A 25074-nucleotide genomic window follows, 5' to 3' on the forward strand; every position below is an offset into this window, starting at 1 on the left:
CTAGGGTTCACCTTTAAAGCATGTTACATAGTGTTCCAGTTCTATGAGTAACTATTTTCTACTTGGGCCAAGCTGGCCGTGATATGATTTCATGGCTATGGACAGCAGTAGACATCCTCAGCAGACTGATCTCAGGGGACACAGTGAAAGGGCATGGAAAGCTTGTCTGATTTCCACTGTCCTTCTGATATAAGTAATAGGTATCCAGATGTATTCCTCCTGGCATGCTCAGGAGATCCAAGCATTAATATTTACGTGAAAACATGGAATGGCAGATCCTAGAAAGATAAGTTTGACCATGCCCGAGCAAAATAATTATAACTTCTATTTAGAGGATAATCAGCTCTGTATATTTTAAATCTGTGAGTAGTGAAATTCAGAAAAGAACATCAACATTTCATAGCAAATAAATATCCTATGAGGAGGAGGATTTGCTAAGCACTACCTGACAACTGATAGCCAAAGTAGACATGCTAAGAGGAGAACCTGCTATGTTCAGTCACAATGGCAGTATGTGAAATCTTTACAGGCTATTGTGACTTTCATAACACTTTAAATTTCCTTTTAAAAAGGTCTAGGGCTGATTTACATCAATGCATCGTGTCAACATGTGTGTTACCGCAATACATGTTACATGCATTGAAGCACTGCAGTGCCATTCATTTTGAGTAGTACCCCAAAACACTGCACTGGCAGTTGCAGCTAAATGTATGTTACATGTTCAATATATTGATCTGAAATAAAAGATAGGCATGGCGTATGTAAAGTAATGTATTTTCGTCTGCATAGTTAATGACACCTGAAGAAGGATAAGATGTGAACGCTTGCTAAGAATATAACTCAATGCAGAGAATGTCGCATTTGATATTTGTCAGGGTGATCTGGACAATCCTGCACTATACACTCTGTCTGTCCAACCATGATGCATGGTGAAAGATCCTGCTGACCCCCCATCTCCTCCCTCCCCAAAAAAAAATCGAGATGATTTCAGCAGAGTCTCTCATCAGTAAAGAAAGTACTTGGGACCTGTTTCTTCATAAAAGTGGATGGTTATTGGACATGTATTGTAAATTAAACTCTATTATAGTAATTAGTGGCACAGAAATTGCCACCTCCTCAAGGGGTGTATAAGATGCTGAATAAAATTTATAACACATTTTTTTTTTGCAAACAATTGAATAAATAAGGCAATAGAATTGACAGTCTAATAAATGGCATAAATTAAATTATGAGACTTTCATTATATACAGGTATCTCAAGGGAATGTCTGTTTAAATAAAGATTATAAAGAGAACATTTATTAAAAAAAATAATAGTAGTAAAATAATAACAAATCAATAAATAGGGACCATAAGAATAAGTAATGAATAATTTGCTACTTTATGATCCTAATAATAGATAAAGTTGTGAGTAAACTGCATCTATGCTTCTATTCTTAATTCCCTCCTCTTTTATTCCTACTTTATTTATTTGTGTATTTATTTTTTACTACTCTTATTTATTCATTATTTACAAATTTTGTATTTATAATCTAAATTCTATTTTCTAATATTTAAATTGTATTAATCTAATCATTTGTCATTTAGATATATTCAATTCTCAAAAAAATCACGTCATTCTTTTTAGACTCTCAATATCATTCATTATTTATTTACAGTAAACCACATCATTATATATCTTCTATACCAGTAATAAACATAATCAATGTTTTAGATATGCATAACCACAATATACCTAGTCAGCTAAACAGGTGTACCCAGAGGAGGACTGACCATTTGGAAACTCGGGCACTGCCTGAGGGCCCGGGGTCAGTAGGGGGCCCCATGAGATGCCCCTGGTACCTTTTTCATAGGCTTTTTTGAGTTTGGGCAAGGACACAGGGGCCCCATGATCTCCTATTGCCCGGGGGCCCCATGAGTTGTCAGTCCGCCCCTGGGTGTACCCGTACCTCTGGACAACAAGACACTTTTATTTATGGCTAATGCCCAGTATTTTCATGTCCTTTACATATTATTTGATGTAACATTCATATTTTCATCGACTTGTCATCTTTTAATCTTTATTTTTTAGTCTATACTAGATGTGTACAAAACATTTTTTTAATCATTGTATTCAGCATCTTATATACCCCCCACCTAAAGAAGTAGCCAATTCTGTGCCACAAAATGCATTGACAGCATTGTATGAATAATTCATGTCCAATAAACATCCACTTTTAAAAAGTCACAGTTTCCAAGTACATTCTTGACTGATGTGTCTCTGCTGAAATCACTTCCCAACTTTTGGAGGCCAAAAATGTTCACGTTTTGAATATTAGTAAGGATAGATATAAGCATATGTATATCTAGAATATGGCTACAGTAGTGTTTTTAAGATAGCAACCTATCTCAACTTAAAGCAACCTTTCTCAACCTTTGCAACACAGAGGAACCCTTGAGATAACTTCCCGATGCCAGGGAATCCCTGATAATAATGACTGAATCTACAACTCATGACACATTAGTGTGATGGTCAATGGGAAGAATGCTCCTTACAGATAGCTAAAAGATCATTGGGGTCAATGGGAACTTATCTGAGAAGGAAAAATTTCTCATAGCTCAAGGAACTCCTAATAACCTATGGAGGAACCCTAGTTGATAAAACCTGTAATGCAATTATGTAGCATGTTAGCTAAACCTAGCTGCTAAGTGAGAGTCCTGCTCTGGTATGTAAATATTTCAGCCATAACCTCATCTGCTGCAGGGTCAGTGCCACTGTCAATCACAATGATGGGCCAAAAGAATGTCAAAAAACGGCAAAGGGGAAGTAGCTGGTCAATAGTAATTATCAGGACACTCTGGAACTTAGGCCACCCACAGGGCCCAATAGTTAAGATGAGCTTATCCACATGAACCTGAAGGCACCAGCTATGGGGTAGCACTGACACTCAGGAAATGTTAAAATCACTGCAGGTTAATTTTAGGTATTACTTTTCTTAAAGCATATCCAAACCCAAAAACACAAATATACCATATTACAACTTACCAGTATCAGATGTGGTGGCTGCATTAGTTTTTTTTTCAGGCTTTTTTTTATTTATTTACACCTGGTGATCCTATGAATTACACACATCTTGTCTCAGGGTGTTTAAATTCACGTACACAACTGTATCTATGGAAGGATATACAGTCAGGTCCATAAATATTGGGACATCGACACAATTCTAACATTTTTGGCTCTATACACCACCACAATGGATTTGAAATGAAACGAACAAGATGTGCTTTAACTGCAGACTGTCAGCTTTAATTTGAGAGTATTTACATCCAAATCAGGTGAACGGTGTAGGAATTACAACAGTTTGCATATGTGCCTCCCACTTGTTAAGGGACCAAAAGTAATGGGACAATTGGCTTCTCAGATGTTCCATGGCCAGGTGTGTGTTATTCCCTCATTATCCCAATTACAATGAGCAGATAAAAGGTCCAGAGTTCATTTCAAGTGTGCTATTTGCATTTGGAATCTGTTGCTGTCAACTCTCAAGATGAGATCCAAAGAGCTGTCACTATCAGTGAAGCAAGCCATCATTAGGCTGAAAAAAACAAAACAAACCCATCAGAGAGATAGCAAAAACATTAGGCGTGGCCAAAACAACTGTTTGGAACATTCTTAAAAAGAAGGAACGCACCGGCGAGCTCAGCAACACCAAAAGACCCGGAAGACCATGGAAAACAACTGTGGTGGATGACCAAAGAATTCTTTCCCTGATGAAGAAAACACCCTTCACAACAGTTGGCCAGATCAAGAACACTCTCCAGAAGGTAGGTGTATGTGTGTCAAAGTCAACAATCAAGAGAAGACTTCATCATAGTGAGTACAGAGGGTTCACCACAAGATGTAAAACATTGGTGAGCCTCAAAAACAGGAAGGCGAGATTAGACTTTGCCAAATGACATCTAAAAAAGCCTTCACAGTTCTGGAACAACATCCTATGGACAAATGAGACCAAGATCAACTTGTACCAGAGTGATGGGAAGAGAAGAGTATGGAGAAGGAAAGGAACTGCTCATGATCCTAAGCATACCACCTCATCAGTGAAGCATGGTGGTGGTAGTGTCATGGCGTGGGCATGTATGGCTGCCAATGGAACTGGTTCTCTTGTATTTATTGATGATGTGACTGCTGACAAAAACAGCAGGATGAATTCTGAAGTGTTTCGGGCAATATTATCTGCTCATATTCAGCCAAATGCTTCAGAACTCATTGGACGCCGCTTCACAGTGCAGATGGACAATGACCCAAAGCATACTGCAAAAGCAACCAAAGAGTTTTTTAAGGGAAAGAAGTGGAATGTTATGCAATGGCCAAGTCAATCACCTGACCTGAATCCGATTGAGCATGCATTTCACTTGCTGAAGACAAAACTGAAGGGAAAATGCCCCAAGAACAAGCAGGAACTGAAGACAGTTGCAGTAGAGGCCTGGCAGAGCATCACCAGGGATAAAACCCAGTATCTGGGGATGTCTATGTGTTCCAGACTTCAGGCTGTAATTGACTGCAAAGGATTTGCAACCAAGTATTAAAAAGTGAAAGTTTGATTTATGATTATTATTCTGTCCCATTACTTTTGGTCCCTTAACAAGTGGGAGGCACATATGCAAACTGTTGTAATTCCTACACCATTCACCTGATTTGGATGTAAATACCCTCAAATTAAAGCTGACAGTCTGCAGTTAACGCACATCTTGTTCGTTTCATTTCAAATCCATTGTGGTGGTGTATAGAGCCAAATATGTTAGAATTGTGTCCATGTCCCAATATTTATGGACCTGACTGTATGGTTGATTTGGGTTCAACCACTTCCCATCTGGCCCATGTACATAAACGGCCGGATGGGAGCAGTGCAGGAGCAGGTTGCCGTTCATAAATGGCACCCGCATTTTCAGGCTGTGACTGCTCCCTGGGAGCACGTGGCACCGCGATCCGGTGCCCGCTGTGTCTGGAGCACATAGTGGAATACCGATCGCTGTATGGGACCTCTGTGTGAGGTTCCGATCATGTGATCACTGATTGGCCAATCAGTGATCACATGAATAGTAGTAAGCAAGATGTCACTTCCTGACATCATTGCTTACTACTAGTGAAATCTGTGAATGATCACAGAGGTCACATGGTACAAGGCTATTCACAACAGCCTTCTACCATGTGACAAGCTGTGACCAATCACAGCTCTCACAGTATTTCTCAATGGCTGCAAGAATGCAGCTAGAGATAAGGAGAAATTATTGCTTTTACAGCCTTTATGGGGGTAAAAGCAATCAGTGTAAAAAAAAAAAAATCTTCATCACCCCCCACAAGTAGTACAGTGTCACTATGGTGACATTGTACTGCTAAGTTAACAGTATGCTAAAACAAAAAAATATATAAATAATAATATAAAAAAATAAAATAAAAATGTAAAAAATTTTGGCCAAGATTTATGAAGAAAGATTATTTATTTGCAAAATTTCTTAAGAAAAACACAAAATTTTTGGACTTTTTCATTTATATAGCAAAAAAATAAAAATCACAGTGGTGAATAGATACCACCAAAATAAAGTTTTATCTGTCTCAAAAAATTGCTAAAAAAATTAATATGGGTACAGTGTTGCATGACTGCGCAATTCTCATTCAAAGTGTGACAGCACTGAAAGCTGAAAATTGGCCTGGACAAGAAGGGGGTGAAAGTGTCCGGACTTGAAGTGGTTAAGATACAAGTCACATTTTTGGCATCCCCTGCAACAAATGGCATTTTTGATAAGACTCAAAGAGAAATCACAATCACACGGACACTGCAATTTTCCTCATTAGAGCCCTGCAGATGCAGCAGTTGATTGATAATTATTCAAAGTGTGATAGCACTGAAAGCTGAAAATTGGCCTGGACAGGAAGGGGGTAAAATTGTCTGGACTTAAAGTGGTTAAACATGTCTTTTCTTCATTTCCATTAAAATAGGGGTTGGGGAATTAGTAGTTTACAAAAGGAAGATGATATTGTGATTTAAGTTCAGTTCACAGAAAGAATGCGGGATTTCCGGCAAGAACAATAAGTATTTTCTGTACTTGATGAAAATGTCTTTAGCCTAAAGAAATTAAAACTAGTGGAAACTGCAATATATTCAAAGTTTTGTTATTGGGTCTAAATAGCCTTTAAAATAAAATGCAGATAATTCATAAATTAGCTTCTTCTAAACTTGGCAGAACATTACCAGTCATTACCATTACCCGATACCTATTACTGAGTACTATGTTATTATAATTAATGAGTACTGCATTATTATAAGAGACTGCAAAAAATCACATATTTCATTTACATAACACTGAAATGGGGAGATTATGCTTTTAGAGAGACATTCCCATATATACCATGCTGTTTTCAATGGTACAAAATGCTAAAATGACTCATTTGTAATGTATATGTTGTTAAACAAATGATGCTGTAAGCAGGGTAGCATAAAAGGCTTATGCTGGCTCAGACAGACTTGAGCGATGATGTCCCTTCCTAGAGAACAAAATGATTGTTCTCCAAGTCTCTCTTCTTCACACCCTCCATATACTGTAGTTACTGCTGCCATAACTAGAACCAGTGAAACGTGAACAGAAACAGTTCTTTAATTATTAAGATTCAGCTTTGATGAACAAGCTTCTTAGAATATAGAACTGACAATTTGATACTTTCAGGCTTCTGTACGTGAGAGACAACACAGAGGCTACCTACTTTACATATAGCATGGATAAGGGTGTCAGATCACTGGATTACTGACATAAATCTGATGTAAAATAAATGTAAGTACTAATACACAGCCGCCATTGGGATTCAAACATGTCTTAGAACTGTGACTGTGATTTTTGGTGATACAGGAGGCATAAAAAAGGAAATTACACAACTCAAAATTCACTTCCAGTGACCCTGTGTCATGCTCATTAAATTCTGCCTAGAACAGACTATTACAGATTACAGTAAACTCAGAGAATTTTTTGCTTCTCAGTGGCTTTTTTGAAAGTTGGATTGAATTAATAACTCATTGATTGGTTTCATTTGTTACCTAGCATTGCTCTTTAATAAAAAAAACAGCGAACAGCTACAATGATCACTAACCTAGCAGAACTAGAAGACCTATGGAAAAATTAGAAAATGGCCTATATGGCAGGGGCGGACTGACCATTTGGAAACTCAGGCACTGCCCGAGGGCCCAGGGTCAGTAGGCGGCCCCATGAAATGCCCCTGGTACCTTTTTCATAGGCTTTTTTGAGTTTGGGCAAGGACACAGGGGCCCCATGATCCCCTATTGCCCGGGGGGCCCATGGGTTGTCAGTCCACCCCTGCTATATGGTATACAGTTTTGTATTTATGAGTCACCCCATAACATAGGTTTATAACCTGTTGATCCTGTTGTGAAAACATTCAGCAGTGTTGTCTCCCCATTGGCAGGGTAGTCTTAGATGGACAAAAAAAATAAAATCTAACTTTGATAATTCAGTAATTACAACAAAAGTTTTTTTTTTATTTGTGGGAAAAAACGTTGAAACCACACAAATAAAACATTGTAAACACTCCTGTCAGTATTGTATGGTTTGTCCCAACTGTAACTGCCACTTTTGCCAGCAGGCTATTGTTGCTATTTGTGTCCCTGCTGGGGAGACTTACCCCCTGTGGTCAACCAGAGCAAGAGGTTAGTGTAAATGATCCAATAGGGACAGACAACTGTCTAACATTATAATTGAGGAGTTTTCTTCTCATTTCTTGTTGCATCTGCTGGATACAGACAACAAAAACAACTTGGTTTAACACTCCCCTATTCTATCCAAAGCAAAAATGGCTATACAGCACATACAATACAAAGGAAGTGGTAAAATAACAGATCTACTGGCAGGTTCAACAGGTAATAAAACTTTACTATGAAGAACTGTAATTTTTACTTTGCCTATTATTACATTTTAATCTGAGATTTAAGTGCTAAAGAGTAACTCCACTATTGTTAAGGAAAAAAAACCCCATCCCCCTCTGGGTGATCAATGTACATTGCAGTGATTTAACAAACTTTGTTGCAGATTCCTACCTTTTTTTATTCTGAAGAAATAGCTGTTTGTTTGTCTGTGACCATGTGCAGAGTGAATCTTTATAGGAGTGATTTGAATTATCAATCAGCTGCTGCATCTGCAGGGCTCTGAGGAAAATTGCAGTGTCTGTGTGATTGTGATTTCTCCTTGAGTCTCATCAAAAATGCCATTTGTTGCAGGGGAAGCTAAAAATGTGACTTGTATCATAACCACTTAAAGTCCAGACACTTTCACCGCCTTCCTGTCCAGGCCAATTTTCAGCTTCCAGTGCTATCACACTTTGAATTACAATTGTGTGGTTATGCAACACTGTACCCATATGAATTTTTTAGCATTTTTTTGAGACAAATAAAACTTTATTTTGGTGGTATTTATTCACCACTGTTTTTTTCTATTTTTTTTGCTATATAAATAAAAAAGTCCAAACATTTAAAAAAAGTGTTTTTCTTATAAAATTTTGCAAATAAATAATCTTTCTTCAAAAATCTTGGCCAAAATGTATTCAGCAATCTTTTTAGTAAAAACAAAATAACCCAAATTAGTTTATAACCAAAAATTATGTTTTCAAAAATTTGTTTTACATTTTTATTTTTTTTTTATATTATTATTTATGGGTTTTTTTTAACTGTCACCCTAGCAGTACAGTGTCACCATAGTGACACTGTACTACTTGTGGGGGGGGGGGGTGATTTTTTTTTTTTACACTGATTGCTTTTACAGCTATAAAGGCTGTAAAGGCAATCTTTTCTCCTTCTCACTGGCTGCATTCTTGCACCCATTGAGAAATACTGTGAAAGCTGTGATTGGTCACAGCTTGTCACATGGTACAAGGCTGTTGTAAATAGCCTTGTACCATGTGACCTCTGTGATCATTCACAGATTTCACTAGTAGTAAGCAATGATGTCAGGAAGTGACTACTATTCATATGATCACTGAGCGGCCAATCAGTGATCACACGACTGGGACCTCACACAGGTCCCGTACAGCGATCGGTGTTCCACTGTGTGCTCCGGAGGATGCACGCACAGGCAGGAAATGCAGGAGGATGCTTATAAATGGCCACCTGCTCCTGTACTGCTCCCATCCGGCCATTTATGTACATGGGCCAGACGGGAAAGTGGTTAAGCAGACCATAGATGAGTTGAAAACTGCACAAAATTTGTGTTGACCGGCGAATAATTTGTCTTTCACATCATTAGTGTGCCAGCTGTGACACACGATTTTCTTGCCACAATTGAAAGTGCCTGATCCAACATGCTGTTTTTTTTTTTTTAGAAAAACAAAACAATTGATGGCACACTTGTATGAGCTATTTTCATTTTTCAAGCAAAAGAACTTTTGGTTTTTGACTCCTCTATGGCCTGCCCAGGGGCGGACTTACCATTTGGAAACTCGGGCACTGCCTGAGGGCCCGGGGTCTGTAGTGGGCCCCATGGGATACCCCTGGTACCTTTTTCATAGGCTTTTTTGAGTTTGGGCAAGGACACAGGGGCCCCATGATCCCCTATTGCCCGGGGGCCCCATGAGTTGTCAGTTTGCCCCTGGGCCTGCCTTAGTGCAGACCTCATGGGAAAATCAGTAAGCCAATCACATAAGCAGGAAATGACATTTCTAGGGGGTGTTCTGTACACCATTTGTGTGGAGAAAGCCTCCAGGTAGCCATATTGAACACATTTAACAGAAAATTACAGAACTGCAGATTGAAAAAGAAAGGTAAGTTTTGATAACATTAAATAACAATATGACTTCTGTTGCAATTGCATATACCATAATATATTTTTTTTATTTGCTATTTTTTCCCACGAAAGTGGAGTCACCCTTTAACCTTCTAGAAATTCAATAGTATAAGGTATTGCAATAACATACAATATAATCGATCATAATTGTTTTTTGTTATCTGTCATGCTCCTATAGAAACATTTGATGTATGCATTGTGCCCAGTGAGGTAGATTTAAAATGAGCTGCTGCCATATGCTGACACACCTAACAGTTAGCTCTAGTTATGTACATACGTATCACTTCCACACAACATTCCATCAGTCCTCACTTCACCTATATCAGCAAATAACATGCACAGATTTTTCCATGGGCCCAGGGGAAATATTTAAACTAACCCATCATTAAAAAAATATTTTTTTTTCTTTCTTTCCTCTTACACATCTTCCCCTCCTCCTTCTTTTTTTCCCTTTCCCAATTCAACCTCCTCTCCATTTCTATCTCCATCAATCCTCCCACCCTTTATTCTGAAGATAAGCTGCACCCTCAACTACCTTTCCTTCCCCGTTTTCCTAACCATAGCCTAGAAGATCCTTGACCCTCCAAAATCCCATACCTGTTACAAATGAAAAATTGGATGCTACTGCATCTTTTTTTTTCTGTGGAATTATGCATTTTGGATAGAATGCTGATATAGGTCATATGAGACTGAACACCGTGACACTTGTCTAGAGCAGCTTTTCTCAACCAGGGTACCCAGGCACCCTGGGGTGCCTTGAGGTTTCTTCAGGGGTGCCTTGGCAAAATGTCTAAAAATTGTCCAAACATTGTATACAAGCCAGTGGGTGGACAGGCCTGCCTTTTAGTTAATAAATCACCTCTAATGTTGGGTGTCCTACAAGTGTGGATATTGCTGCATTATAATAACTATTAGAATAGTTTCTCATATTTTAGAATGGGGTTCCTCAAGACTGTCCATAATTTTAAAGGGTGCCTCTGGACTACCCATGATTTTTAAAGGGTGCCTTGACAGAAAAAAGGTTGGGAAACACTGGTCTAGAGTAATGTCTTGCAGGACACAGCTTAATGTACATTTATGTAGTTCTGTACCTGGGACACTGACGGTATCATTCTGAAAGTTCTTCATCTACTGCGTTAGGGGAAGATTCTTGCTGTATCAGTGGAATGTTAAATAAAGAATAAAAAAAAAACATTAAGAAAACATTATAACAATATCCACTATCACAATAGCCACGCTTTGCTTTTTACCACTGCATATGAAATATATTCTGGAAATATGTCGTTACCATAAATACATTGCTGTACTATCAACCTCTCCCCTCTGGCCAAACACTAAGGCCCCATTCACACATGTAGCTTGAAGTTTCAAAACTCTCAACATCCTAAATCACTTTTATTTGTGGATGTTCACAAATGAGCACTAAGACTCCTGTAGCACCTGAAACTACTTTTAAAGCATATTTGGGCATTCCCCCCCCATAGACTTCAGTGGAAATGCCTGTAACACTGGCATCATGCATATTTGAGTGTTTTCCAGACATATTTCAGTTGGGTTTTAGCCTCTAAGAACCCCTAGTGCTTTTCTCTGGCTAACATAAAAATACCTGAAGTTTGAATACATGAGTATAACACTTGCAATACACTTGTGTGTGCTCACAAAAACCCTCAGATAAACGGTCTGAAAATTGTTCTGAACGCAGCCTAAATCTGGCACCAACCAAATTTTGGATTTGGCTGTGTACATTAATAACCCGGGAGGGGGGAAGGTACTCCAACATCATTGAACAGTAAAGAGAGTATACCTTCCATACTCCTATCACTGCTCATTTGGTCTTCTTGGGCACATAATAGGAATCAGAACATGTCTTCTCCTGACCACTCCCTGTAGATGATACAAGCTGTTTAGTAACAGCAGCCAAGAAACCAGAGAGAACTCAATCAAAGGACACAGACACAGGATTTTCTATGGGATCATTTTGCTGCAGAATACACGGCTACAGGTCATGGTAGCAGCAGAAATGCCAGTATAGAGTACTTACTGCCTGCCCAAACCCCTTAAAGCACAGGTGTCAAGCTGGTGGCCCTCCAGCGTGGCAGGCAGGCATGGGTGGGCTCGGCTTGGGCGTTTTCAGCTCAGCTGTTCTCGGGTAGGGGGCGGGCTCGGCTGTGCTCTGGCAGGGAGCGGGTTCGGCTGTGCTTGAGCAGGAGGGCAGGCTCAGCTGTGTTAGGGCAGTCCCGGCTGTGCTCAGCCCAGGGGGTGGGTTCAGCGTGGCTGGAGGGGCGGGTCCACAGTGAAATCAGGTTTTTCCATATATTTCACAAACCTAGCCTACAAACCAAACTGACAGAGGTATTTTTTTTAGCTCCTTCATTATTTCTACAGTATATTTCTATACGTCTCCTGTATCCTGTGTACAGTCTCTGACCATCCCCTGTATCCTGTCCAGTCTCTGACCATCTCCTGTATCCTGTCCGCAGTCTCTGACTGTCTCCTGTATCCTGTCCAAAGTCTCTGACCATGTAAGGGATTTCCGGCAAGACGGATCGTGACCGGAAATCGCACACGCACGTGCACACGCACGGCGAAGATTGGCACCAGACAGCCTATTTAAGGAGTGTCTCTGCTCATGTTCAGTGCTGACTGGTCTTCAGCTCCCCCGTGTCCTGCTTGTTCCTGTATGATTCATTTGTTGCTGACCCGGCTTGTTCCTCACCTGACACTGATTGCTCTCCTGATACTGGTTCCTGACTTCGGCTCTGCTCCTGACCTTGGCTTTTCCTTCTGATTCTGTACCGTGCTGCCCGACTGTTGATGACCCTGGCTATTCCATGACATTGCTCCTGTCTCTTGTCCTCACTAACTGCCTTGCTCTGGTGCACGCCTGGCAATCTGCAAAACCTGCTCTGCCTACTACTACTGTGTCAAGATCAGAGGATCATCAGCCTTCCAAGGTTTTCATCAGCAAGAGCTGGGGACAGACTAAAACATTTAATGTGAAAATGGCTTAATGTAGCTTAACGTGTAATAAACTGCCTAAATCTCAATCAATTGACTTGAAACTTTGCACAGCCCAAGTTCTCAACATCCCAAACATGTCCTAGAAGTTGAATAGATTTCAGCTTTCCACAAATAAAATGGGGGACATTAAGCTTGTTTTTTGGGGAGCTTAATGTGGCTTAACGTACAAAAAAGAGCTTAGATGTTGACCAATCTTCCCCAAACTTCACACAATAGAAGACTCTATCTATGGCAACCTATTCTGAAAATGTCAGGTCATTTGGTAAATCACACTAAAAGTTATTCACATTAAGCTGTATTTTACAGTGCTAAAACATTTAATGTGAACAGCTTAATGTAAAAAGAGCTTAACGTACCATAATGTGCCTAAGTCTCAATCTATTGACTTGAAATTTTGCACAGATCAAGTTCTCAACATCCCAAACATGTCCTTGAAGTTTCATAGATTTCAGCCTTCCACAAAGAAAATGGGGGACATTAAGCTTGTTTTTTGGGGAGCTTAATGTAGCTTAACGTACAAAAAAGAGCTTAGATGTTTACCAATTCCCCCCAAACTTCACAAAATAGAAGACTCTATCTATGGCAACATATTCTGAAAATTTCAGATCATTTGGTAAATCACACCAAAAGCTATTCACATTAAGCTATATTTTACAGTGCTAAAACATTTAATGTGAACAGCTTAATGTAAAAAGAGCTCTACATCACGGGTCCTGAATTAAAATTCATGGAGGTCTGGTTGTTAATACTTTCTTTCTGCAGAGGTCCGAATCTCATTTTTCTTCTTTGACTCAGGTCTTTAACGTCACAGCCCCTTTTCAATTAATGTCCTCAGTCCACCTTTTCCAGTCACACCCCTCTTTACATCACAACCCCCTTTCACATCAGAGCCCCCAATATTACAGCCACGCTTACATCACAACCCCCTTTCACATCAGAGCCCCCAATATTACAGCCACGCTTACATCACATCCCCCTTGCAATCATGGACCCCTCCCTCACATCACAGTCACCTTTGCAATCACAACCCCCCACATCACAGCTCACCCCCTCTTGACATCACAGCATTCCTCCTCACATCACAAACCCTTCATATCACAGCCCCCCTTTCACATTACAGCCCCCCATATCACATCACAGCCGGCCCATAATACAGTTCCCCCATCTTACATCACAGCCCACCATATCACAGCTCCACATCTCGCATCAAAGCTCCCCCTCCTCATATCACAAACCTTCATATCACAGCACCCCCCCCATTCTCATCACAGCCCCTTATATCACGGCTCCCCATTCTCACATCACAGTCCCCTATATCACATCACAGCCCCCATATCACAGATTCTCCCTATCACATCACAGCTCCCCAAGTATTACAATTCCCCTCTCTCACAGCCACTCATATCAGAGCGCACCCCTCACAGCTCCCCCCCTCACTTCCCAGCCCCCCATATCACAGCTCCCTCTCTGACATCACAGCCCCCCCATAATCTTCCCCTAGCTTAACTCAGTGTTGTGGAGGGTATGGAGAGTGGCAGGGTAGACTCCTCTTCTGGGTGAGCACACCTGCTGCTGCCAGTAGGCTCCTTGCCTCCCACCCTCCTCCTTACTGTGGGTTCAGTGGTGGACGAGTGCATTGGGGGGGAAGAGGTTGGGCATACTCCTAAAGACCTTACTTTCCTCCAGCCCATTCTGCTGTGACTTCAACAGCTGTGGCAGGTGAGTGAATGTGTGGGGGAGGGGATTCGGTTTCTCCTTGCTGTGGGTTCAGTGGCGACAAGTGTATTCAGTGGGAGGGGTTGGGCAACTGCTGCTCCCCTGTAGACCTTCCATTCCTTCCTTCCTTCCACCCACTCTGCTGCAGTGGCCGGGTGCATGGGGGGGGTCCAGGTTTCCGTCCATCTTGCCATTTCTCCCACCCTCTGCATGACAGTAATCCTTAACATCTGCAGTGATGGGAGGAAAGGAGTCCGCTCAGGCTGCTGGGTGGTGAGGCCGAGGTCCGGACTGAACTATCACTATCACTTGGTCTGTGTATGGACCGCAGTCCGCCATTTAGTGAAGCCTGCTCTGCATGTACCAACAAATTGGGAAAATTTCAGGTTCTTTCATAAAACATGCCAAAAGTTATTCAGAGAGGGAGAGAGAAAGAAGGGGGGGGGGGGCGAGACTCAGTAGCTCAGTAGAATAAAGTTGGAGCCTCCTGGCTGTGAATTCTGTGGCTTTGCATATACATCACTGGTTGCTAGATATCAGACGGTCCTAGCAACCAATGATTTCACTGGGGGACATTGGGCAGCCGCTACTAGAACCGGAAAGCTGGTCTTCCGAAAGCTGGTCTTCAGATGGTACAGCAAACAGAGGATTCTGAGCCAGCTGTGAGGCTACCCCAATGTGCAGGCAGCATGGGTTACAGACTCCCTTGGATGCAGCCTTCAGTGCAGCCCAGGGGGGCTGTCATTCCTAGGACACCACCTCCACAGACCAGCAGTCTGTGTATCCTGGTCTGCCCACTGCAACAAGCAGGGATGGAAATACATTCCAGCTTGCTGGAGAACAGAACTACAGATGGGACATACCAAGACTGGTGTCTGTGGGAATAAGAGGCATATCAGTGATCGGTCTTACTAGAAGGAAACCACTGGAAATTAATGTTTTGATTTAAAAATACTCAGGCTATATCAGAACAACTACTCAGATAACAAGAATATGGATTACATATTCGGGGAAGGCAGGAGATAAGCAACAAGAACATGTAAAAAAGTTTTTGCCCAGAGTTCTCCTTTAAATGTTAATAATCTTTAGTCTGTTTTACCAAACAACTTGAGATTTTTATAATATGTTGGCATAGATAGAGTCTTCTATTGTATACATTTTGAGGAAATTGGATAACATCCAAGCTCTCTTTTGTACTTTAAGCCAAAAACCCTAAAAATAAGTACAGCACCCCCCTGACCCCCAGAGGCATAGCATGAACCCTCAAAGGCAGGGAAGGCTTACATTTTGTTTTCGTGCAGATCCTAGGCCAGTGAAGAGATGTGCGATCAAAGAAAAGTTGGGCGCCAGTCAGTTTAAGTACATCTTTGAATTCTTTATTGGGGAACTTCATAACTGGGAGATAGGTCATAGGGTTTAGAACATTCATGTCAAAACTATATTAGAAAAGAACTCCAGACTCACCAGACCCTTTCAGTATTTCACAGTGCAGAATCGATAGGGGCACAAGCCGGCACTGGTTATTAGAGGAACAGCTAAATATGGATAGTCATGTGATCTTCAATAGGTCAGACAGACTTGCCCCTTAGGTACATTCTAGTACCAGGTACCTCCAGTAGCCATCCAGCTTCTCTCATTCTCCTCCTCAATCAGCATGTGAGGCCCCTTCTAGGCTTGAGGGCTAGTCAAAGCTTTCCTGCACTTAAGCATTACCTCCCCAGGCCAAGCCTGGAGGTAGACTGTACTAAGATTGAGCACATAGCAATTCTCATGAATATATACAGTGGATATAAAAAGTCGACCTACCACTATTAAAAAAGTCAGGTTTCTGTGATGTAAGAAAATGAGACAAAGAAAAATAATTTCAGAAAAATTTCCACCTTTAATGTGACCTATAAACTGTACAACTCAGTTGAAAAACATACTGAAATATTTTCAGTGGAGGGAAGTAAAAATAAAAAACTAAAATAATATGGTTGCATAAGTGTGCACACCCTTAAACTAATACTTTGTTGAAGTACTTTTCGTGTTATTACAGCACTCAGTCGTTTTGGGTATGAGTCTATCAGCATGACACATCTTGACTTGGCAATATTTGCCCACTCTTCCTTGCAAAAACTCTTCAAATCTGTCAGATTGTGAATTCATCTCCTGTGCACAGCCCTCTGCAGATCACCCCACAGATTTTCAATCAGATTCAGGTCTGGGCTCTGGCTGGGCCATTCTAAAACTTTAATCATCTTCTGGTGAAGCCATTCCTTTGTGGATTTGGATGTATGCTTTGGGTTGTTGCCATGCTGAAAGATGAAGTTCCTCTTCATGTTCAGCTTTCTAGCAGAAGCCAGAAGGTTTTGTGCAAATATTGACTGGTATTTGGAACTTGGGAGAATGCACTTCCCAAGCATGCACCACAAGCCAAGAATTCCCCAGTGATTGGCTGGTGAGCTACAAACACACACTCATATTATTCCATCATTGGCTGTCCCACACTACGGCCACTACACACTACATGTGGTAGGGTCTACACAAGCTTAATATCATTTACTTGCTTTGTGGGAGATCAAAACCCATGAAACTTCTAGGACATGTTTGGGATGTTGAGAACTTGGGCTGTGCTAAGTTTCAAGTCAATTGATTGAGGTTTAGGCACATTATGGTACGTTAAGCTCTTTTTACATTAAGCTGTTCACATTAAATGTTTTAGCACTGTAAAATATAGCTTAATGTGAATAACTTTTGGAGTGATTTACCAAATGATCCGAAATTTTCAGAATATGTTGCCATAGATAGAGTCTTCTATTGTGTGAAGTTTGGGGAAGATTGGTCAACATCTAAGCTCTTTTTTGTACGTTAAGCCACATTAGGCTCCCCAAAAAACAAGCTTAATGTCCCCCATTTTTTTTGTGGAAAGCTGAAAACTATGCAACTTCTAGGACATGTTTGGGATGTTGAGAACTTGGGCTGTGCAAAGTTTCAAGTCAATTGATTGAGATTTAGGCAGTTTATTACACGTTAAGCTACATTAAGCCATTTTCACATTAAATGTTTTAGTCTGTCCCCAAGAGCTGCAAACAACAACTACTGGCACTCTTCTTCCCCTGGGTCCTAGACTCCCTCTGTTCCTACTCCAGCGGGGTCAGGACTAGTGACACAAGTGAGGCCGACCTCGTCATTTCAGTCTCCCATCAGGTACGTGACAGACCATCTCCTGTATCCTGTCTGCAGAATACTGACCATCTCCTGTATCCTGTCTGCAGTATACTGATCATCTCTTGTATCCTGTGTACAGTCTCTGACCATCCCCTGTATCCTGTCCACAGTCTCTGACCATCTCCTATATCCTGTGCACAGTCTATGACCATCTCCTGTATCCTGTCCACAGTCTCTGACCATCTCCTGTCCGCAGTCTATGACCGTCTCCTGTATCATTTCCATAGTAGTCTGCAGTTCCTGCCCATCTCCTGTATCCCGTCCGCAGTAGTCCGCAGTTCCTGACCATCTCCTGTATTCTGTCTGCAGTAGTCCACAGTTCCTGACCATCTCCTGTATCCTGTCTGCAGTAGTCCGCAGTTCCTGACCATCTCCTGTATCCTGTCCGCAGTAGTCTGCAGTTCCTGACCATCTCCTGTATTCTGTCCGCAGTAGTCCGCAGTTCCTGACCATCTCCTATATCCTGTCCGCAGGCTCTGACTGTCTCCTGTATCTTGTCCACAGTCTATGACCATCTCCTATATCCTGTCCGCAGTCTCTGACTGTCTCCTGTATCCTGTCCACAGTCTCTGACCGTCTCCTGTATCCTGTGCACAGTCTCTGAACATCTCCTGTATCCTGTCCACAGTCTCTGACCATCTCCTGTCCGCAGTCTATGACCGTCTCCTGTATCATTTCCATAGTAGTCTGCAGTTCCTGCCCATCTCCTGTATCCTGTCTGCAGTAGTCCGCAGTTCTTGACCATCTCCTGTATCCTGTCCGCAGTATACTGACTGTTATGTTTGGTGGACGAGCCAAATGTTTCACAAAGCATTTTGATACTATTATGTGTCATTCTGAAACATCATGCTTTATCTTACTTAACAATGTTGATTGAAACTGTTCTTCATTTTAAATTTTGTATTGTTTTTTTCCTGCTTTTTTGCATTACAGATAAGATATATGGGTGTGCATAGGAATTCATTAATATTTTTTTCAAACTATAGTCCGGCCCCCAACAGTCTGAGGGACAGTGGACTGGCACCCTGTTTAAAAATTTCAGGACCCCTGATTTAGATGATCATAAAAAAGTACTGCATTTTACTTGTCTTTATTGTTATTTTTTTTATCTGCATTTTCTTGCAGGTGGAACTGTCAAGCAATAGTGTCAGTAACAGAAGTTGTGACAAACTATAACACTGGCAGGGTTGCCCGTGTTGCATTTTAAAATTAAAAAAACACTTTTGAAAGAAGAACGTTTATACATACCTGTCCCAACACCCATTCAGAGACTTTTTCTCTTTTGTAGAGCAAAGCCTTCATTAGAATCTCTACATTTGACACACTTCCAGCTTCCTGTGGTTCAATTGAACTGTTATGTAGTGATATAGGGGTTGGAGCTACAAATGCACAAGGGAGGACGCAGGCATCTGACACCTCCATAAGATCCTGCCAGTGGCTTTACTCTGGAAGTGAGTGAAAGGTGGGCGGGTAAGTATAAAATGCCTTCTTTTACTGACTTCTCATTTGAATTCTTCTGATTGATAAAGCTTAATTTTATCAATCACTGACCTGGATCCAGTATACAGATCGGGAGTTTCGACAGCTACACATTTATTCTGCATCAACAAATTAAAAAAAATTAAAGCCACAGAAAACAGCATTTTTTCACTTTTTCAGGCGGATCCGTTCCCCATCCATCTGGCAGATCGGATCAGATGACAGTCGGATGGAAATGGTTAGGAAGTTCATTTCCATCCGACCACCCCATAGAAAACAATGGTCTGTGTCTGAGTCCCCTCCGCATCACTGAAAGCAGAACTAAATTTAAAAAAAAAAAATTTCATTTTGGAGTAAGGGAGATTTAACCCTGTCACTTTTTGTTACCATTGAGGGAATATCCCTTCACTTCCTGTGCTATAGCAACAACAGGAAGTGAGAGAAAATCCATCCAAAGAGAAGGAACTCCTGGTTGTAACCAGGATCTCTACTGGAAGAACTTTCCTCTATTTGTCCTCCTTTGGTTCTGGTATCAACCCAAATTTGGGGATTTCTTTTGCTTTCACTTTCAGTGACACTGGTAAACAGGAAAAATAAAGACTGAATTTCCCTAACAGAGACACAGACAGCAATAAAAACCTGACAGGTGTTCTTATACCCCTCCACTCTATCCAAAACTAAAAAAGTTTTGCCTTTGGTCTTCATTCACACAGCCGTAAAAAATGCATACAGTATACATTTGTTTTTTTTGTTGCAGCAATAAAACAGATCATCCTCGCAGGCGTAGCTTGGTGAAAATTCAGTCAAACAAGCATGGGTGGAATAATGCGCAACAAATATTTTAACAGAGGAAATTGCTAATGGGCGACCACATGGAGGAAGCTGTCGGTCTACACATATTACCTGGGTCTGAAGGCCCAGATGCATACCCAGCAAAAAAAAAAATGAGTTAGAGTAAAAGGAGGAAAGAGGCGAACTGACTGACAGTCCTAGTGGTGGAGAAGAAAGAAGAACAAAAAAAAAGGGTTGGGGTGGAGACGGTACGGGGAAGGAGAAAGGGAAGGGAAGGGGGAGGAAAGTCCTGCAGGCTTGGGTGGTGGTATCAGCATTAAAAGTTGCCCAGGCTGGTTGGATGCAGGGTGGGGAGAGCATACAACCACCAGGGAGTCCAAACTTTAAAAAAATTTGGCGTGAGAATCATGCAAGATGCTAGACATTTTCTTTATTAAGAGAGTGGTCAGAATGTTCTTCACCACTGAAAATGATACAGAAAGTATTTTCCAAGCCCGAGCTATGGCATTCTTTACCACAATGAACAAATAGGTGGCAAGATTCTGTTGGTATAAAAATAGGCCCAGGACAGGGAAATGCAACAGCACCAATTTAGCATCTTTGCAGATTGGTATATGAAATAGCGTGTAAAGGAGCCCAAAAACCCAAGACCAGAACCTAGTTAACGTGGACATGACCACCAGATGAATCATATCCCCATGTTGGTCGCAGTCTCTGATACATCTATCATTGTAAGAAGGGTTCATACATACAATGCTGGCCAGAAACCAATACCACCTCAGGGGGACTTTGTAGGCTGCCTCCAGTATGATCATGTTGAAGGAACATTTTGCTATGGATGACCAGGCCTTGTTCCATTCGATGGACCACTCAGTCTTTTCACTTTTCTATGTTTCTATTCTTCAGGGTCAATAGAGGTCCCTAAGTCTCGCTCCCAGCTGAGCTTATAGGAAGTGGAAGAAGGGGGGTCAATAGCTTTCAAGGAAGAGTAGAGCAAGGAGAAGCCTTGGGGAAGTGTCGACAGATATATTCAAAGGCCACAGTTTGATATGCAAAGGTAGAATTACGTCTCAGGGAGGTAACCCAATGGCAAAGTTGTATATAGAGGAAGAACTCCACAGGTCTCCTGAATGGAAGACCATGGAGGGAATGTGCGGGAAGTAAAAAAGTTTCAGACCTGTGTGAAGCCATGGGAGGACCACCGTGTAAATACTCTAGGCTTTTCTAGCCATGGAGGAAAAAGAGGATTATTAGGGAGAGGAGGAAGGGGTAAAAAAAGGGACATAAGATTGCCTGAATAACGAATTGAGTCCCAGATTCACAGGCTGTGTAGCATAAGGGTCTAAGTGGAGAAGGGCGAAGCCTAAGGGGTAGACGAAGAAGAGCTGTCATAGGAGTGCACAATTGGGAAGCTCTAGCAATACCCAAAAGGTAATGACTGTTGTGGCATTAAAAAGGGTGAGCTGGGAAATTTGTGCTGCCAAGTAATATTTGGCGATGTTAGGGACTCCTAATCCTCCACGCAGTCTGTGGGTATACAGAGTGCACCATGAAACTCTGGGGCACTTGTAGGCTCAGATGAAGGAAATTATTCTTCTCTGCAAAATACACAGGTAGAAAGAGGGTACACAGACTGGAAAGGTTCTAAAATATAATATTTTAGGGTGTATGGTCATTTTTACCACAATCCAAGATAAGAAAGGGAACTGCCAGGATTGCATGAGAGAGGCGATAGTTCTCAGAAGTGGTTAGCAATTGGTTGCAGAAAGAGTGGAGTAGGAAGGAGTCAACTTGACCCCCAGATAGTCCAGGGAAGAGGTAACCCAGCGATAAGGAAAGCTTGTCTGAATGTATGTTACCATAGAGGAAGGTAGAGAAATATTAAGCGCTGTTGTTTTCTGGGGGTTGATGCAGAGACCAAAAAGTTCAGAAAAGCGGGAAAGAAGACGTGGCAGATTAGGGAAAGTAGTAATAGGATTGGTTAAAGTTATAAAGGTCATCATCTGCGAAAAAATTCACCTTATAATGTATACCTGCCTAATTAACTCCAGTGATATTAGGGCTATCCCAGAGAGCTATGTCTATGGCTTCCTTATTACCCAGCGATAAGGAAAGCTCGTCTGAATGTGTGTTACCATAGAGGTAGGTAGAGAAACATTAAGCACTGTCGTTTTCTGGGGGTTGATGCGGAGACCCAACAGTTCAGAAAAGCGGGAAAGAAGATGTTGCATATTAGGGAAAGTAGTAATAGGATTGGTTAAAGTTATAAAGGTCATCATCTGCGAAAAAGTTCACCTTATAATGTATACCTGCCTAATTAACTCCAGTGATATTGGGGCTATCCCAGAGCGCTATGGCTATGGCAAAGAGCAGAATGAATAAAACCAGGGACAGCACCCCATACAATTGTTTTTTAATTATGGATCTGAACACAGCTGCATTGTTTCAATGGAGCGAATCACACAGGTGCGTAAACACGAACTGCTTTCAGATTCGTAATACAGAATCCAAAAATCTGCATCTAAAGACATGCGATTTACATGAAAAATTTTCACGTGCATAAGTATTTTTCTGTAACTGCGTAAATTAAGTATAAACAAAGAAGAAAAATACATTATCATAAAAACAAGTTATGTACACATGCTGTATGTGACTTTAAGTGCCTTTACACGTTTAAACACATCTATATGCAAGTATTTTACTGATCACTATGCAGGAAAGTTTCTCCTAGAAAACGTGTCATATCATCAGTAGCATTTGTACGGCCCAAGAAAAAAAGCTTTAGCTATACCTAAAGGGTTACAATTATAAATAGTTTCACCTAATATTCAAACATTTTCCTATTTGGATTCAATCGAAAAATGTATGAATCCTGGGAGAAGAAAATCAAATTCCCACTCTACATTCAGGTGTATCCAGCATGAAGGAATCTCCAATGCAGCAATAGTAATCAAGATGTCTGACCAACCTTTCACAGGAGTCTCTCTCTAAGCTGCTTTCTGCACTCTATTCTGCTCTACTCAGGGTAATTTCCCCTAAGGTGTCCATTTATGAACCAGCGGTAATAGATCGCTGTTCAGTTCTCCGGCATTCTCGGAGAACACAGTTCTCCTGTAAATGCGGTTTATGAAGCAGTTCTCCGAACGAAGGGAGAACGGTCTCCAAACGCTGGAGAACGGTCTACAAACTCTGGAAAACGGCTGATTTTACTATAATCTCGTGAGATTACAGTAAAAGATCAGTTTACTAAACAGAGGTAAATTATCTCTGCTTAGTTTGCGGTCCCTCCGATTCTCCAGCTCTGGGCTGGAGAATCTGGAGGGATAACACAGATCTCCAGAGAAGGGCTGACATGATCTCCTGAGTGTCATAAACTGTGAATGACCAGAGAATAGCTGAGATCCTTTGAATCGCAGCTATTCTCTGTGTCATAAAAGGACACCTAAATTAGATAAACTCTGGGAATATTGCAGGACTGACATACTAACCTTGGATAGCGAGTCCTGGGAGGAAAGCTTTGAGCATAGTTCCAAGGTGGTCATTTCCTCGAGGGACAAATTGATTCAAACCAAGTTCCTGCATAGGGTGTATTATATTTCTCAGAGGTTGCACAGAATCTATTCACAGAGATACCCTAGTGACTGCACTGGGTGTTGCATGTCTGTAGGTACTTTCTTTCATATGTTTTGGTCCTGCGCCATGTTTTGGACTGAGGTGTTTGACCTAATCAACACTCGTCTACAGTTGTCTCTACGTGCTCACCGGAACTGGCTCTCCTGGGGATATAGGGCAATCAACAGAGACCCAGGTACACAAAACTGTTGATTTCATATCTACTGTATTATGCAAAGAAAGAAATTCTCTGTAAGTGGTCCTCCCCCTATCCTCCCACATTAGCATCATGGGAAACTGCAATTAATGCTGTGCTACCCATGTACAAATTAACTTCCCACATGGAAGAAAAATATATTTGAAATATATTTTAAAAATATTTGAAATACTACAATTTTGGCCGTATTCAATATATATATATATATATATATATATATATATATATATATAGCATGTTGAAATGCGTTTTTTATATATTACAAAATATATGAAAAATATTTTTTTTAAATATATATTTTTAAAATATATTCTTCAGATTTTTTTTAACATATGAAAAAGTCATTTTAACATATATTTTTACATATATTTGTAAATCCATTCCAAAAATGTACATTAAATATATTTTTAAAGACATACAGTATATTTGAAAATGTATTTTAAAAAAATTTAAGAATTTTTTTCATATATTTTGTAATAAAAACCCATTTCAACATACAGTATATATATATATATATTTTTTTTTTATTGAAATATATTTTTAAATATACTGAATACGGCAAAAATTGTAGTATTTCGAATATATGTCAATATATTTGGGAAGAATACTTTAAAAATATATTCAAAATATATTTTTCTTCCACATGGTTTATATTAATAGGAATTGTCCGGGTAAATATGACAAGATCTGGAAGCCAGTGGTAACGCAATGAGGGTCCTTGTGTTTTTCCCCTTTTTTTCTTTTCCTTGTGATGCCTTCTTATACTATGTTTTTGCTACCTACTTTTACCTAGTTACCCTCCCTAAATACCATTTTGGAGGTACTTGTCCTGTGTTTATTGCACCTGGCTTTAACGATTTTGTCCCGATATGTTCTGTCATGCTACTGCTATGTATTTGTGATTACTTTGCGGTATTTGTACCATTGATATAAACAATAAAGAGCAATACAGGTTGTAAAAAAAAAAAGATGTCTGACTAAGGTCTTGGAAATCATCTGTACAACAAAATCAACAAAAGGGAAGAGCAACCTAGTGCAGTAAATCTTTAATAAAATAGATTAAAGCAATAATATGCACTCACATGGTTCCAACATATACTGTATTGAGCCATAACTCTATGAATGGTGAACATCAGATGTGACAGCCCATCTCCAACACAGCTAGATCGCTTGGATGTCCTGTGTGCAGCCTAAGATTAGGAAGCTGCATGG

At 40.6% G+C, this 25074-nt stretch overlaps 1 protein-coding gene across 7 annotated transcripts in view; it reads right to left on the reverse strand.

Moving 5' to 3' along the window:
* Positions 1 to 25074, reverse strand: part of LRRTM3 (leucine rich repeat transmembrane neuronal 3) — a 120886-nt gene that overhangs the window by 43734 nt on the left and 52078 nt on the right. For 4 of the 7 annotated variants that reach the window (XR_016314365.1, XR_016314367.1, XM_089687775.1 and 1 more), the window contains exon 3: positions 10907 to 10968. The exons of the other annotated variants lie outside the window; for them this stretch is intronic. Coding sequence is in view for 2 of the 4 variants with exons in the window: in XM_089687775.1 (XP_089543901.1) it covers positions 10924 to 10968 (45 nt within the window). In the remaining 2 variants the exon portion in view is untranslated. The remainder of the gene's footprint in view (positions 1 to 10906; positions 10969 to 25074) is intronic. 7 annotated transcript variants of the gene reach the window in all.

This window comes from Staurois parvus, unplaced genomic scaffold (assembly GCF_062004578.1).
Source record: "Staurois parvus isolate SC_StPar_1 unplaced genomic scaffold, SC_StPar_1.0 ptg000437l, whole genome shotgun sequence".
Lineage (NCBI taxonomy): Eukaryota > Metazoa > Chordata > Amphibia > Anura > Ranidae > Staurois > Staurois parvus.